This window comes from Taurulus bubalis (assembly GCF_910589615.1).
Source record: "Taurulus bubalis genome assembly, chromosome: 17".
NCBI lineage: Eukaryota > Metazoa > Chordata > Actinopteri > Perciformes > Cottidae > Taurulus > Taurulus bubalis.
Window position 1 is genome coordinate 9,243,655 of NC_136605.1, and position 17,230 is coordinate 9,260,884.

The 17,230-nt window shown below is 44.1% G+C and overlaps 1 protein-coding gene across 1 annotated transcript; it reads left to right on the forward strand.

The window, feature by feature from the left end:
* Nucleotides 1-1,990: 1,990 nt before the first annotated feature.
* On the forward strand, nucleotides 1,991-14,680 carry cdk12 (cyclin dependent kinase 12; the record flags this gene model as incomplete). The annotated part of the gene is made up of 14 exons (XM_079232597.1): nucleotides 1,991-3,153; nucleotides 4,348-5,037; nucleotides 6,341-6,520; nucleotides 6,611-6,750; nucleotides 6,875-7,045; nucleotides 8,858-9,047; nucleotides 9,825-9,881; nucleotides 10,205-10,306; nucleotides 10,851-10,928; nucleotides 11,044-11,160; nucleotides 11,250-11,381; nucleotides 11,637-11,860; nucleotides 12,235-12,657; nucleotides 14,268-14,680. The coding sequence occupies 14 exons, from the start codon at nucleotides 1,991-1,993 to the stop codon at nucleotides 14,678-14,680; spliced, it is 4,080 nt and encodes a 1,359-aa protein (XP_079088723.1).
* Nucleotides 14,681-17,230: the final 2,550 nt, after the last annotated feature.

Consider the following 17,230-nt stretch of genomic DNA (forward strand, 5'->3'; position numbering starts at 1 on the left):
CGCTTGATAACAGTTCAACGTTGTCTGGAGTGCTACAATAAAATGTAACTGGGGGGACTTTCACATTTTTTATTATTAGCGTCTTTCCCTATCTTTGAAAACATCTCATTTGAAATCTATTTGTTCATGCTTTTTGATGGAAACACCAACTACAGTAATTGTAGGGTAAAAGTGCTGCTCTAGGCAAAACTAGTATATGCTGTCTGTACAAATACAAGTTAAATTCGAATAAATCGTATGCAATATGTTTAATCACACACTGACTTTATTTCCATGTATTTATGGTGCTGAGCTGTCAGCAGACTTTTGTTAGCTTAATCCATCCTATAGCTATCATTTAATGGTGCCACTCTATGTATTTTTTTTATTTGCATTCAGAGTAATTACGAGGAGTTTCCCACTAGCCTGAAGCTACTTGGTGCGAAGCATACAGTGAGATGCCATGCTTGGTTATAAGGCCCAGCTAAAACAGCCAAATCCAGAACCAGAAGAACAGATGTGAGAAGTTTGACTCCAGATATCATTCTTATCTACTTAAAAAAACGTACAACTTAAAGTGAGCTTTATAAAGTTACCAGAACACAATAATTGTTGTATATTTCTTTTTCAACTAATCTTAACATATTATTTAAATAATCCTCACTGTTAACTATTTACTTTTGGCATGTGTATATTTTGAATTTATGAAGCCTGGGCTACTGTAAACCTGTTTACCTCTGTCTCATTCTGTGCATTATTTATTTTTTTACACCTTATTGATACTCTTTATTGATTATATTTGGTTTATTTACACTATTGCACATTACCACTTTGTACGGCAACTGCTGTGCAACAATTTTCCTCCAACAATATTCAAACGATCAATTAAATTAGCACAGACCAGATTGCTCAATAGCATGGAGCTGTCAGGGCCCCAGGACAGTTGCCCATGTTGCCTGTTGGTAATCCATCTTTGCCATGTTTAAAATGTAAAACCCACCATGATCCTGATACTTCCATTGCATGTGAGTCCAATGTCGTGTGTTTTTCATTTCTAATGGAAATCCTGTAATGATTGAATGTTATTCTTTTTTTTTCTTCTTTTTTTTTTTTACATTTTGCGTAGCTGGCGCGCGACCACGAGTACAGTGGGCGGGCTTTTTGTTGTGATAGGTCGTTGCTTAGACACGACCGAGATTGACAGCGTTCCGGTTTCCGGTTCATTCTGCTGTGCGAAGTTGCTAGTCACAGGAGCCACAATGGCGTTTGTAGTCTCCTTCAGATAGGGCTGTGGATAATATTAAATCCACTAGCATCGCCCTAAATATAGGCCTGGTTGATTCCCAGAGCCATTGATAATAAACTGGAACATCTACTGCACACGAAAATACTATGATTTCTAATCAATATTGACTTTATAGGGGATAAAACCTACATTAAAGGCAACATGTAAACAGTACCAACCGGGTCAAGTTTTCATTTTGTTCGAGAAACGAGCGTCTTTTAATGAAGGCACTTGCTTGTTTCTGAATGCTAAGATCGTAATTCTGTGGAATAAAAGCACCTTCACTTAAACTTGGCACTGGACAAGGACACCTTTCACAAAGGGACTTTTTCTTTTTTACGAGTCAGCTCGCTAGCAGCCGAGCATTAGCTAGCGGTGCTAGCTAAATTGAGACGGAGACGACACCACAATGCTCCGATGCTCGGTCCGGATCCTTTTCCTCCACTGACTCATTCAAAGTACACACTCTACAGCACCGGACAACCACCGTGGCATTGCTCTGCTTGGGCTAACTATGTTGGCGATGTCGGTGGAATGAATTGGCGTTGAGGAGGACTGGACGTGAGCGGCCTGGTGTGTTGATTTGTGTTTATTTTCTTGCCGTTTCTGCTTAGTAACGTAACACTTTTGTCTGGGATTTGGAGGAGCTCTACTGGTCCCCTGTGAATGAATTGCCTGGACCAACGAGGCCCAGTCGCATCCGAGGTACCGACGCCGGCGTGAGGGATGCCTGGGTCGGACCGACACCATGGGACCAAGAAGAAGCCGGAATCTAGCGGTGCGCTCCACCAGACCCAGGCCTCGACTCACACCCCTGCGGGAGACAAGACGAGCAAGGACGGTAAGGTGCAGTTAAAATCTCCAATGCCCTCTTCCAAACGTAAACGGCACAAATCAACCAAACATAATCGTGAATTCTCGGCGGCACCGGGACCCGAAGATGATACCCACGGCGATACGGCGCCACCTGGCGTCCACACGGTGAAGCCTCTGGTGGAGTACGACGACATCAGCTCCGACTCGGACACTTTTTCAGACCCACCGTCCTCGAGGCCTTCTGAGAGGGGGGGCGGTGACCGACTGGAGCCCTCCCCGGACTACGAGAGGGACGACCTCGAAGCCGGCGATAGAGAGAACAGGGGCCAAAAACAATACCGGAAAAAGTCAAAGGACCCGAACAAAGTTAAAGACTCTGGAAATGGAGAACGTGGGTGCAAGAAAAAGAATAGCAAAGACCACGAGAAGGGGACTGTTGAAAAGAGCAAGGAGAAGGCTGCGTCCTCAGGCCCCTCGTCCAAACGCCAAGTCCAGCCAGAGGGTGACTTTAAACATGGGGAGCCGATGCTCGCCGCCCAGGTACAGCCTGTAGCCAGTGTAGGCAGCACTACCTCCTCCACCTCATCTTCTCGCAGCAAGGAGAGCAGTCGCTCAGGGAAGTCTCGCAAAGACAAGCAACAACGGAGAGAGGGCCGAGGGGAGGGCAGCCGCAGCTCCTCCCAGAGGAACCGAGCAGACAGGAGCCACCGCAAGTCCTCCAAGAGCCACAAGTCGAGCCCCAAGGGCAAGGCTGCGGTTAGGGGAAGCCCTCGCAGGAAGGGCAGCAGCTCTGCTCTTTCGCCCAGTCCCAGAAGAGGGGCTGGCAGCGAGAGTCCGCAGGGCAGCGGGTATGGGCAGCAGGGGGATGACAGCTACTCCAGACGGAGGGTGGCCCAGCAGAGCCCCGGTCCTTACGGGGATATGTCCCGCCGCAGCAGGCAGAGATCAGACAGCCCCTACGGCAGCAGACACAGGTCCTCCAGCTATGAGAGGGACAGCAGTCCCTACTCGAGGAGACGCTCCAACAGCCCCTATGGCGCCCGCAGGTCCTCCAGCACCAGCCCCGTGTCTCGGTGAGTACACGCTGCAAGGCAGCTTTATCATCTTGGAGAATTCATACTTATTATATATAATTATATAGTTTAACATTAAGTGTGTCATGGTACAAAAGACCAATTATCTCCATTGAGCTATATTTATTAGGATCTTTCATAGCGGCGCACGTCGTGACGTTTTATTATCTAAGATACTGCCTTTTGGGCTATTTAAACAAACAAGCAACCTGCGTTGTAAGTGTAAAGTCAGGCAGACCTGTTGCACTTGCAGAGGCTTTCTCAGTCCTGCGACATAGTTGCTGCTTGTACCCTTGATAACATTGCCGAAAGCCTGATGGTGCAATTTATTTTGTATAGCCCAAAATCACAAATTAAAGGATTGGGGTACTATCAAGACAGGCAGGTGTTAAAACAGTTGATCTTCAGCCATTTTACTTTGCAGTGCAAAATGCAAGAGTTTGGCTGCTATGAGACTGTTGGGGCACAGCAACCCTGGTCTGTGCCTTTACTGTAATCATCAGAGACTTTTGAATTTATGATTACATTTGAGTTGTACAGTAGATTTAAGACACTGTTCTCTTTCAAAGGCAAAATAAAGGCAACTTAAAAAACTATCACCTCGTGGTGGGAACACAGTTTGACTTTGTTTTGTAAGTGATAGGATAATCAGTTATGTTAATGTGTAATAACATAGTAATACGCTTTCCACATCATAAAAAGCATTCATCTTTTCCACAGTGGACATATTATAACTTGTACTAGTAGAATGGAGCCCTGAGAAATCTCAGAATGTTTTCAAAATTGCTTCCAGTTTCTAAATTTGTTTGTCTGGTTATTTAGACATTTCCCTATGTTTATATTGTGGGTGACGATCTGTGACTGGAATGGAGTCTCAGCAAACACTAACTAGCACATTAAACAAGAAACAAGGCGTATTACTAAATACTATTTAAGTTTTGGATCCAACCTTTACTTCTGTTTGGACAAAAACAGTTGTTTGGGCTTTTTTGTCTATATAAACTTGGTTACAACCCATGTGAAAAGGTCTCATGGTTTTACTTTCATGTTGGATCAACAGCCATTTTATGTAGACTGGTGGGTAGTCAGTTTACTAGCCACTCAGTTAATTTTTAAACTGTTTTCAAAAGAATGCAACATGTTGGATGATATTCCCTGACTACAGGAAAAAAATGTTTTATTTCTTTACTTTAGCCGCTCTGGCCGCTCCAGGAGTCGATCCCCTATGCACTACTCGTCTTCTCGTCGCTCTCCCTCTCGTTCCCGGAGCAAGAGGCATACTTCCTCTGTTGCAGCGGGGTCCAGCTCCCACAGCAACCGACCAACTAGCCGCTCCCCTCCCTCCTCCCGCCTGCCCCTTAACTCCAGCCTGGGAGCGGAGCTGAGCCGCAGGAAGAAGGAACGGCAGGCTGCTGAGGCGGCGGCCCGCGGTGGTGCTTCCACTCCTCCTCCGCCGGCACCTGCACCGGCGCGTAAATCTGCTGCCTCAGCCTCCATGCGGCCAACTAAAGCTGCAGCTCCCCAGCCAGAAAGAGACTCGGCAGCAGCAGAACCTCTGCCCCCACCACCTGTGCCGTTACCCCAGGATGCTCCCAGTGGTGAAGATTCGGTTACAGCACCACTACTACCTTCCTCTTCCACCTCCTCTCCTGCACCGCCTCAGCCCTCTCCTCCTGTGCCACCCGCTCCAACCATCCAGGTTCCTCCACTGCCACCTCAGGCAGAAACACCTATCCAGCCTCCTACACCCTTCTCCACATCTCAGGCCGTATCGCCAGCTCCGGTTCCTACACGCAGCCCTGTCCGCCAGATCCCGCTCCACAAGACGTCGACTCTTCCCCTCCTGCCTTTACCACCTGCACTGCTGGGAAATGCTCAGGACAGGTTAGTGTCCTCCAACAGGGATACAAACCAACAGAGTATGTCACACTGGACACTTAACAGGGATGGAAATTAGCACCAGCCCCTCGAGCTCGGTGCTATGGCCAAAAATTCATATCAGGGTATTTTGTAAGATTCTGGCGGTTTCACGGTGTATATATATATTTTTTTTAACGAGTAAACGTATTGATTCCAAATACGGCACCGGTCAACTAGACAGCAGTACTGTCAGCGAGCCATCCATAGCCGCAACAACAGCAGGCAGCAGCATTTATTTTTTACAGATTAATACTGGGAGTGCAGTGGAGCTACTTACCTGTCAGGGTAACTTGCTTCAGTCATGGTTCACACTTGTTATAAAATTACAGCGCCAAATTTCATGCTGGGTAGAGTTCGCACAAAAAAAAAACAGGAAGAGACAGACCGGAAGAGCCCACACAAACAGCTATTCGCCGCCCAACTTCCCAGCATGCAATTTGGGCGTGTAATTGTGAACCATGAGTGAAGCAAGTTACCCTGACAGCTAAGTAGCGCCACTGCACTCCCAGTATTAAACTGTAAAAAATAAATGTTGCTGCTTGCTCTTCTTGCAGATATGCACGGCTTGTCACTGATGGCACCGCTGTAGAGTAAGCACTGGCATGACGGTAAATTCATATACTGAATCCGGTATACTGCACAGCCCTACCAGCCACAAGCCAAATGGATTTAGGAAGTTTTGAAATCTACCAGCCACATGGGCAGGAGGACGTAAAAGTTAATTTCCAGCACTGGTCCTAATGCATTCTCATTTCTTAGACGGAGATCACATTTTGTACGACTTTCACCTGTGCTCTTAAAACATAACCCACATTACATGCATCATAATACACCACTGAAGTCACCACTCTTTTGTTTTTATTCCATCATTATCATCGCTCACGTGTAAAGTGAGAGTAAGCAAGACAAGCAAGACATCACTTTAGATATGACAACTTGTGAAAATTGTATGATTTCTGCCTTAATTTAGGTGTTAGTTTATTATGATACTATTTAGAATGACAATTGTCATACTACAAAAAATATAATGTCCCACATCATCAAAGTGACCGACTGCCTCTTTATTGTTCATATTCACTTTTTGTGTTACACTTGGTAATTTAAACTCTGTCCCACCCATCAGAAGTTTTACAAAAAACGGTGAGCTGGGGGAAAAAAACGGTGATCTGGGATACACATATTTGAAGTACATCTTGAATTTTTGCTTCTCCTGTCTCTTTAGTCAATTATACTGTTCACTAAATATCTTTGTATTTTGCACCGTCAGTCCAAAGAAGTCCACACCTCCTCAGAGGCCATCCAGGAAGGAGAAGGAAGTCCGCAGCCGGCCATCACTCACCGACCTTCCTTTACCACCCACCCTTTCTGGAGGTGACTCCTCACCCCCGCAGTTCCCCATCCACCAGGCCCCACCGCTACCCCAGACAGTCCTTAAGAAGAGACCAAAGTTAGTTTAATTTATTACTCAACCACTTCCATTCTTCCTCTCCTCAATCCCAGAGGAAAATCAATTATCTTTATTTTTATTTCTTTACAGGATTTGCTGCCCGCGATATGGTGAGCGCAAGCATAACCAGAGCGACTGGGGCAAACGCTGGGTAGATAAATTTGATATAATTGGCATCATAGGGGAAGGCACTTACGGCCAAGTGTACAAGGCCAAGGACAAAATCACTGGTAAGGGAATATTATCTGGACTTAAGTCACTATAGTACTAATGTGTTTTACGTTAAATCCAGCAGATGCAATTTGCATTGACTGTTTTTTGTAAATACTCTATTTTTTATTTCTAACATGACAGGTGAACTGGTGGCTTTGAAGAAAGTGCGTTTGGACAATGAAAAGGAGGGTTTCCCCATCACAGCCATTAGAGAGATCAAGATCTTACGGCAGCTCAAGCACCGCAGTGTTGTCAACATGAAGGAGATAGTCACTGATAAGCAGGATGCACTTGACTTTAAAAAGGACAAAGGTAAGCAAGTTGGATATTATCTGCCAGGACTGGGTAAATGGAAAGTAACACTGCTACTCGACTGATGTGACTGACAAGAACTTTCAGACGTGTTGCTATATCAGTGTCAGAATTGAAACCCACAGCTGTGAATTGTAGCATGTCTGAAAGAAGGGCGGTCATGGTGTGGATTTTCTCCAACCCCTTCTGTGCACATTGCTCAAGGCTGCAGTGATAATCACAGGATAAATCATACCATGAAAACTCATTCATCAAACGATCGATATGAAGATAGAACTGTGAGAATGTGTTTAAAAACCAGACTTGTTTGATACAAAACTACGACAGACAAATTACTACACATATTGCTTCTCATCCCTACCCTGTATGTCTCTGTCCATCATTTACTGTTGTTGGTGTGGCAGTCAATCTTTTTAGATACTGTACATTTAAATTAATGTGCAGTTAAAGTATTAAATTATAGATAATCTAAGCTTAATAGATTTGGCAATCAGATCAACTTTAAATCACATTGTATCAAGCTGTAGTTATGTTAGTAATATGTTCTTCATTATCTAAGAGTATGACATTGGACACGGACAGTACCAGTCAAAAGTTTGGACACACCTGGCATGTTGATGTGAAATGTATTATTTACATTTGTAGTAGTTTTGGCCCCAAAGCAAGAAGAAGACTTACTTGAATGAAACCTGTGTTTATAGTCAAAGTCCCCAAAGTTCTATGTCCGGGGAGAATACTGTTGCAACTATATTTCCCCACAAATACCCTTTGTTTTTGAATTTGCATAATAGCCAAGCTCATTCTTGAAACACAACGGTGCATTTGGGCTCTACATATTGTGGACCCTTTGCAGTCGACTCAGTGGTGGGATTGAATAGTTTTACAATGTGATTTGTTTGTCCATATGCTATTCATTGATCATATTCCAATACTGCTAACCCTGTACTAACCTTCTATTTATATTGTGATGTTTTAAGAATAGCTATTGATATTAAGACACCTGTTAATATTCCTGCTTTTTACAGGCATGTTTGTGCACTTGACACTTTTTAATCTGCACTTTTTGATGCTAAGCTTCCAGTTCATTTGACCAATGAATGGTGATTCCTTCTATTCTTATTCAACTGTTGCTCAGAGGATCTTTTTCTCTTTCTGCCCTTTCACTTGTCAGTCTGGTCTAACCGTTGTACAGCGTTTTGTTCTGCATGTAAAAAACACAACTTTTTTTACAAACCCTTTCATACAAAATAACTTGTGAAGAGGACTTTCTACAACCTAAAATGATGACAAATACAGAAAAAAATACAGTGCACTCAGCCAGTGGCTGAGAGTGGAACGAGGCTGTAATGGTTCAAGCTTTTGTGGCGGGTGTGTCCAAACCTTTGACTAATGTCAACAAATGTTTGAGATCTGAAAAACTATGACTGATTATAATTACTACAGTTGGTTTGGTTACCTGGCAGCAGATGAAGTTCATGTGGCGATGACTCACATTAGCAGCCATTTGTTTAAGTTACATTCCACATGGAGCAGTGCTGGTTAATACTTTGAGAAGTAAACATGACATTGTACTGAAGCTGGCTGTGCAGTTATAGCAAAGCCACACTAGTTACACAGTTTCAGTAGCAAACTCACTGTAGAGCATTCTCACTTAATGAGAAGCACATTTGAAGCTAGGTTAAATAATATGAGCTGATCAAAGTACATGGCAAACCTCTCTTTCACATGCCCAAGTCTCTAACCTTGAGACTTGGTGTTCATGAGTGTATATTGTGTTTCTGGTTTCTAAATACATCTTCCCTCTGTATTTAGGTGCTTTTTACCTGGTGTTTGAGTACATGGACCACGACCTGATGGGCCTGCTGGAGTCGGGCTTGGTCCAGTTCTCCCATGAGCACGTCCGCAGCTTCATGCGCCAGCTGATGGAGGGTCTGGACTACTGCCACAAGAACAACTTCCTGCACAGAGACATCAAATGCTCCAACATACTGCTTAACAACCGGTAAGGAAAAGTAGGAGTGAAATATTGTGTCCTGTATGTAGACTGTTGGTTGTGGTTAATTTGCAGTAGCAGCTAGGATTCAGTTGATTGGCAGTTAACTAACCTGTGATCCCCTTTTGTAAACTGACTTTTAGAATATCAGCTGTAATGCAGCATCATCCACAACAGCAGCTTGGAAATATTCCTGCAAATGGTTTAAATGCAGCTGTATTCTGTAAATACTGTAAACTTAAAGACCAAAAGCAGTCAAATGCCAACTTTAATGATCGGAATGCAAGAAATGAAAAGTGTGTCAGCAGCAAAGCTAATTACTTTGCAACTAACTGCCGCTTCAAATTACAGCAATGAAGGAGCAACTTCTCACATATGCTTGCTCAGTACAAAACTGCATCTAAACTATAAACATTTCGGGATGCAAGGGGAAGCTAAACAAGCTGTAATAGCTTAGATGCTTATAAAAAGTAGCTGAATTGTGGATTTTGCTGTGAAATGGAGTACTTGGAGACACTGCCCTGCTACTGTACAACTGACTGAAATAGATACATTAAGTTTTGACATTTGTTAGCTGACGTTTGAAGACGGAAGACAAATCGGAGTGTGTATTTTTCCATCAGTTACATAGTTAGTGAACTAATTCTTGTATCAGCATTGAACCTGAATCTGACAAAAATACAAAAGGTCAGGGTCAGTAACTGTCTCAGAAATTTATAGTAGTCAGTGCTTCTGTTCTCATGCTTGGTGGTGTTGCTGCTGATATCTTTATTTTTCGTTGTACAGAGGTCAGATCAAACTGGCTGACTTCGGTTTGGCTCGGCTTTACAATTCGGAGGAAAGGTAAGACATGAGTGTTTGTCAACTACATATTTTTCCCAATAAAAGTATGCAATATATGGGGACCTCATCTGGTTGCTTCGGTATTTTAAGTACGTGATTAATGGTGCCAACGATGATTGAAGCAGTAATGAAGACTCACTGTGAGCATGGATTTACCTCTTAATTTACAATGACGATCCACTAGATGGTGGTGTTGGTCACAGTTGCCCTTCAGAGAGATCCCCATGAGTGAAAGCTGAAATGTTTGTGTTTGGGCACCCGGGGGTTGTGATACTCTATGAAAGTGCACAGAGTCTCATCATCCCTCTTTCCTTCCATCCCAGTCGGCCGTACACTAATAAAGTAATCACACTATGGTATCGCCCCCCTGAACTCCTGCTGGGAGAAGAGAGATATACTCCAGCCATTGATGTATGGAGCTGTGGGTGAGTCATGATCACTCACTCATTCTCACTCACTTTATTTCCTTTTTCATATACATGCTCCTCCATTATATAATGTAGTGTAGGCTTCATTAACCAATGGTCGTTGGTTGATGCAACCTTATTAATATTGGTCTAGTTCAAGCCCTAAATCTTGATATTTTAATCTCTATCACTAAATCATATTTCAAATCATATTTTTTCTGCCATGTAAAATTGACTAGATGTTTAACTTTGCACCAGCAATACATCTCCATACAACCTCTACTCTCTTTTTGTATTAATATGCACTGCTTTGTCTTATGTAACTATATTTACTGATAATATAATTTGTAGGAAATACTCTCTTCTTTAAGATGTGTAGGATTCAAAATATATCTCAACAAATACAATTTGTAGAATTTTAAAGTAGTAGTTATATTCACAATCTGAAAGATTCTGTTTGAAATTCACATATTGACACTGCTTTTTTTAAACTTAGTTTAAGCTTTGTGAGTGGTAGTGTATCATTTTGTACTACATCTACCTATTCTTTGTCATGGCTCAGGTGTATTCTGGGAGAGCTCTTTACCAAGAAGCCCATCTTCCAGGCTAACCAGGAGCTTCTACAGCTGGAGCTCATCAGGTAGGCTGCCCTTTTAGCAACACCTTAAGTAATATAATCTGCTGTCTACACCTCAATTTCTAGTGTTTCATCATATCTGAGCTCATCTTTGCCTTTCTCTTGTCATTTCCCTCAGCCGTCTGTGCGGGAGCCCCTGTCCTGCAGCCTGGCCTGACGTCATTAAACTTCCCCTCTTCAACACCATGAAACCCAAGAAGCAGTACAGACGGCGGCTGCGGGAGGAGTTTGCCTTGTGCGTAGCGATGCTGAGCTTCCCCAAAGTAGCCGAGATCCGCCATTCGTCTGTTTCCTCAGTTGAAAAATCTTTCCCCTTCTGCATAGTTTACCTACTCCTGCCCTGGACTTGCTAGACCGAATGCTGACCCTCGACCCCGGACGGCGCTGCACAGCGGAGCACGCTCTCGTCAGTGACTTTCTGAGTAACGTTGAGCCCAGCAAGATGCCGCCACCAGAGTCAGTAGCCCCATGGCCTCCGATTCCACTTTTCATCTATATAGTATCACATGTATAATAATGTTTTTTTTTTTCTTCGAATTGTGAGCACTAGTGGAAAAATATTTAAAAGGCACCCTTAATACTTTTTGTTGTTATTTATATATCTCATTCGGGGCATTTCTTTAGTTCTATTTGATTACAGATTTGTAATTAATGGTTGTGCTAGAATAATTAACTTTTTTTTCTGTGTCTGTCTACCAACTGCGACTCCAGTCTTCCTCACCATCAGGACTGCCACGAGCTGTGGAGTAAGAAGCGACGCCGTGCACGTCAGAGCGGGGTGCCCGAGGATGTGCCTGTGCCCAAAGTGCCCCGTAAGGAGTCGACAGGGACCTCCAGTGGAGAGAACAGCCGGCCCCAAATCAGCCCCGCTGGAGCCCCACCGCCTCCACCAGGAAAGCCTCCCTCCACAGCCAACTTGGAGACTGAGTTGTCAGGTAACAACTGCCTCTCCAAACTATTCTAGCAGAAACGCACAGAGACATAAGATATGCTTTTGTATTAAGTGTTTCAATACACGGCTTTTCCCCCCCAAACATAAAAACTGAGAAAATTTGCAGATTTAGTTCATATTAATGGAATAATAACCCAACTTCGGGGGGCACCCATTAATGTCCTTGTTTTATGATTGTCCTATTATTACTGTACCTATTTGTTACCCATGTTGACGGAGATTGAGGGTAGTATGCTGTTGCACTGCTTGTAAGTTTAAAAAAGTAAATTAGAATTATTCAGAAGAAATGTGTGTCTGTTTGCTTGTAGGTATATTGTATTTTCATAGTTTGAATTGTCGTTGCGGGAATGTGTTTAGGCCTTGGAGTTGCTGCAGAGCAGTTGAACCAGACAGAGCTGGCAGTGCTGCTTAACCTCCTCCAGGGACAGACGGACCTCAGCCTGCCCCAGGTGGCTCAGCTTCTCAACCTCTCTAAACCAGAGACTCTCAGTCAGTCGTTGTCTGCCCTCAGTGAAGCCTCTGACCAGCAGGGGGCTCCAGAGGACCAGGCCCCGCCTGCTGCCAGGTCCCAGCCCCCAGAGCCGCCTCCTGAACCCCAGGAACTCTCACCGACACCCGGAGAGCCACCGCTCAGCCAAGAAGACCAGGCCAAACTGCTGGCTCTCATTTTGGGCCAAATCATTAAGCCGCAAACCGAGGAGCAAGGCGACGAGAGCAATGGCGTCCAAACAGAGGAAGCACTAATGCGCGGTTCGTCCGCCTCTACTACTGATCGCAAGGGCAAGTCCAGGTTTAGTCTCTAGAGGGTTGAAAAAAGGGGGAACCAAGGTCAGTTGAAAATCACTGCGGACAGCAAGAATGAGGAGAGCAGCGCATAGAACAAATAGAACCTGACTGAGTTTCGTTATTCAAAATTCCTGCATACTCCTATCAAATTAATTACACTTTAGACTACCTGATGGAATCAACAAAGTGATCAATTAACCAAATAAATTGGGCCATTAGTTGTATCATGCGTCCCTCACCCCTTTCTTTATCCCTGACATTTCTCAAACACTCACCATTGTCCCCTCTTACCATCTCCCATATTGGAAAATGCAGTACCTTGCAAAATATCACTCAAGCGTTCGTCGTCCTATGACCCTGGGAAGCAGGCAAAGGTTTGGTGCACATGGTTGTCTCTCACTGGTGTACTCAATAAACCGGGAGAACATTTAGTTTTATTAATTTGAGTAAAAAGAGAGGTTCACACTGTATTGTTCCTTCTACGTTTCTCCCACTTCCTTGTTTCTTTCTCACAGTCTTTGTTTCTGTATCTTTCCCCATCTCCACTCATGTTCTCACTTCATTTTCATGATAAAGCAAGTGTCATGGATTCTTCACATGAGGCGATGTTGCTTTAAACAGTCTGTAATGTCCGCCTTTTTATGAAGAAAGTCTAATAAATTATCAAGTGAAAATAAATGTTTTGAGTCTTTAGACCTCACCTGCATGTGTTTCTTTTAACTTTGGTTTGTCACACTTTTTTGTTTCGTTTCAAACTGTTCACTCTGACTCGGCTATTAATTAAAAATGTGATTAGCAAGTTGAATAAAACTATTGACTATGCTGCTGACACTGGAGTGGTAACGGTCCTCTTTTCTTCTGGTTATTTTTCCTGTCGAGGTGTCTGAAGTCGCTGCCACCTTGGTTTGCCTTGCACTGTGTAGATTGGAAAAGAATGAGACTAACCTGGTTCAGTAATTTTGTCCTGACCTTTTAGAATACTTAAAATTCCTCTACATAAGTCACCCTTTCTGTTCATCCAGCTGTACATGTCCTTCCTAATGTTTCCTCATCTAGTTACTGCATTTTTTCCTCATTTTTTTTCCCCCCAAGGTTGAAAAACTAAAACAGCTGCATCTGTTTTGAGCCCATATAGGGAATAAATTAAATGTTGTGCTGTGTACAACGTTCTTTAACGGTGATGATGAATCACATTATAATAAAAGAGGATTTAATATATCTCAATAGGTTCATGCCCGTAGATGTTTCGTAGGCCAACTTTGTATTCAGGTCTGAGTAGTTTTGGTATCTATTGCGCCGTAGCTATACATTGTCCATAGGTTCACAAAGTGAACTTTATTGCAACAATACTGGCAGATATGTTTCCCTTAGAATGTTTCTGAAATGTACTTTATGTGATAATACATTTAGAGTACTCTGCTCTCCCTCTTGTGGTGAAAGTAGGAATGGCAACATTGAGTAACTTTCAGGCCAACAATGTAACAATATATATTTTTACTTTCCGTCAGTGCAGATTAAACAAGATGTATATATGGGGCACATTGAAATTCAACATTTTTTGCCTTAATGCCTAACGTTTCTTCCTCTGTCCTGTTTGGCCCCAGATGGTGCAACCTCAAAGAGGAAACGGCTTGGGGTCAGCCAGATGCCTCCCTCTGGTGAGCAGCGCCCACCCTCTCCACCCGGGACACCTCCATCAGCGCTCCTCCTTGGAAATGCCCAGCAGGCTGGGTCCGAGACGCAACCCAGCCAGGACATCAGCCCTGCCATGGCAGCTGCCTTGCTCCAGCTCATCTCACAGCAGGACTCGGAAGCTGGGGACCCTCAGCGCAGCAAGGACCCACCTCCTGCTGTGGGTGCCCTGGCCCGAGGACCGCCCCCTCCTCCCTGGGTTGCAGACTCTCCGCCGAAACCTAAGGCTGATACCCCAGCAGGTCTGGGGACTGCGGCTCCCACCACTGCAGCACAGTTCCCTAAAGACCAGGACCTCCGCTTTTCTCATGGAGCTGCCCGCTGACCCTCAGGCCCGTGGTGAGACAGAGCTAGGTATCTTGAGACGGCGACAGTAATCCTGGCATGAAGGAAAAGCCAGAGGAAGAATGCAGAGGAGGGCCAGCAGATTGTGACTCCCTGGACCATGAGCAGGTAGCTAAAGTTGAATCAAAGATTATGAAAATGAATGTCTTAAAGAAAGAGAGCCTTTTCAGGTCATGATCACCACTACCCCCTGAACAGCTGTGTTGTCATGGAGGGAGTGTTTGGTCCATTAAGTGACGGTCACCACCTGCAGCCCCTTGCTCTTTCCTGTCCACTGAGCATCCTGACTTGAATGAAGTTTAGCTTCCAAATTGGGTGCCATGCAGCTGACACTCAAGTTAGAAGGCGGCTGTGATATCTCCCCCCCCCCCCCCCCCCCCCCTAACAAATGATTGTCATGTCCACTGCAGTGCCCACTCCTAACAGAGTTAGCAGTGTTTTGGAGGAGGAAGTCCCGGTCGTCCACTCTGATAGTGGTGTCGATGACTGATGGAAGATTTGCTGAAGCTAAAATACTGTGTGTGGGTATATTTGAGGCAGAACACTGGAGCAACCTGAGTTTCCCACTGAACCTTAATGCCGGCTGGCTCCCCTGTTTTCTGCCTTGTGCCTACTTTGTGACCCCAGCGACCCCTAAAGGTTCTTGGCCTATCGGGGCAGTGTGCGTTACATTTCTGCTTTGGATGATACATTAAAACAGTGTACATCTGCGGGACTGTTTATTTTTTATTTTTACCCAAAGGCTATTCCATATTCTATTCTGTCTGTTATCAACTCGACTGAATTGCATTGTGTTCTCGGTACACATGAAGCTTTTCCTTCCTTTACATACAGCAAACCTCTGTGTCCTAACAAGCCTAAGCCTGCAGTACTACTTTCCTGTCTCAAATATGGATTTAACCACTAGATTACAACAAACTGCTCCATAATACTCAAGCTATTCTGCTAGTTGAAATATAAAGCTATAGAAACGTGTATACACAGACCGAAACTGACTTGTTTGGCTTTTCCTGGTGGGGTGTGAAAGCCTCTTCTAATGTCATCGCCTCCCTACCAACTTGTGCAACAAAAGCTTTTTCTTTATTTTCTACATATAGAAAATGTTTCACGCTTAAAAAAAAAAAAGGTCCATGGTTCTGTTTTCTTTGTTTGTTTTTGCTTTGGAAAAGGAAATGGAGGAGAAAATGATTTGGTGTGTCTGTAAAAAGAAGAAAAAAATATTTTGTAATATGTGTTTTCTCTGTTCAGTTTATTAAAGGAAGTAATGCGACCAGTTGAATAGTCTCTCCTGGCGTCTCTGAAGTGGCCACTAGATGGTAGGCACTCATTCATACAGGAAGTCCTCACAGTCGGGCCTTGGCAAAGCCTGATCGGAGTAAAGCTGCAGTATGGGCGAAGTTATGCACCAGATTTCTGATGTGTCTTATTCCACTTAAGATCTGGAGACTCATGTTAGTTTGTCTTTCATTCTACAGGCTATTTTGTACTAGGAACACATCAAGGAAGATAAGTCATTGATTAATCATGTAAAAATGCAATTACAAATGCACAAAACTAAAAGAATATATATCACTAAATCTTGAATAAAATATTCAATATAGTTAGGTTTTTTTCAGGTGTTACTAATCATTAAGTTTGCTTTTGGAGCTCGTAGCCAGAGGCTTATTTAAGACAATATAGATCATTGTGGCAGTCAAAGTGTAGTTTAATTTCCACTGTTCCATATACACTGCCTACACTAAGCATGAGACTGACCCAGTCAGACAGTGACGTAAAATGCTCCCTTCGCATCAATCTTATTTATGTGTAGATTCCATTACCACTTGGGTTGATCTCTTTATGAAGATCCTGACAGGCAGACAAGGATCATAAACTACAGATTGGCAAAGAGAGGGGCCTGCAAGGTTCATGCAAGACTGGCTGTGTTTGTATATGTGTGTGTGTGTGCGCGTTAGGATTGGCTCCATGCATACCCAGACCAGTTCCCCACTTGGCAGGCTTACAGAGCCGCTTACCCCTCTGGCCCACCAAGCAGCTGAGCCCTCTGGGTGAGAGATCCTTTCAGAGTGGAGGCAGTGGGAGGCTCACCTGCCCTCTAGCACAGGCCCAGTGTGAGTGAGATGAGACGGTGCCGTGTGTGTGCGTGTATGAGGGTGTGTATGTTTCTGTCTGATGCTTTCGCCCATCGGGACTCCCAAATAATAGTGAATGTGCCCGCAGGGATTTTCCACAGGAGAAGTAGTGGGCAATGCCAGTGCCAAGTCACAGAGACTAGACGAATAAATCAGGACTGAGGAGTGAAGAGAGGGAGGTGCAGGAGGCTGTGCCATCAATCAGAAAGGCACCTTATGGGGAATGCCCATAAATGTGCCACGCTGCCAGTCTGAAGCACATACTCGCCATGGCAGACACGGGCGACGGCGGCGGCATTCAAAATGGAGCCTCCATTTTGGATGCCGTCGCTTCACTCTCGGCCACAGGGATTTTGGAGGATTTCCAGACAAATGACAGACCATTTCTGTCAGTCAAT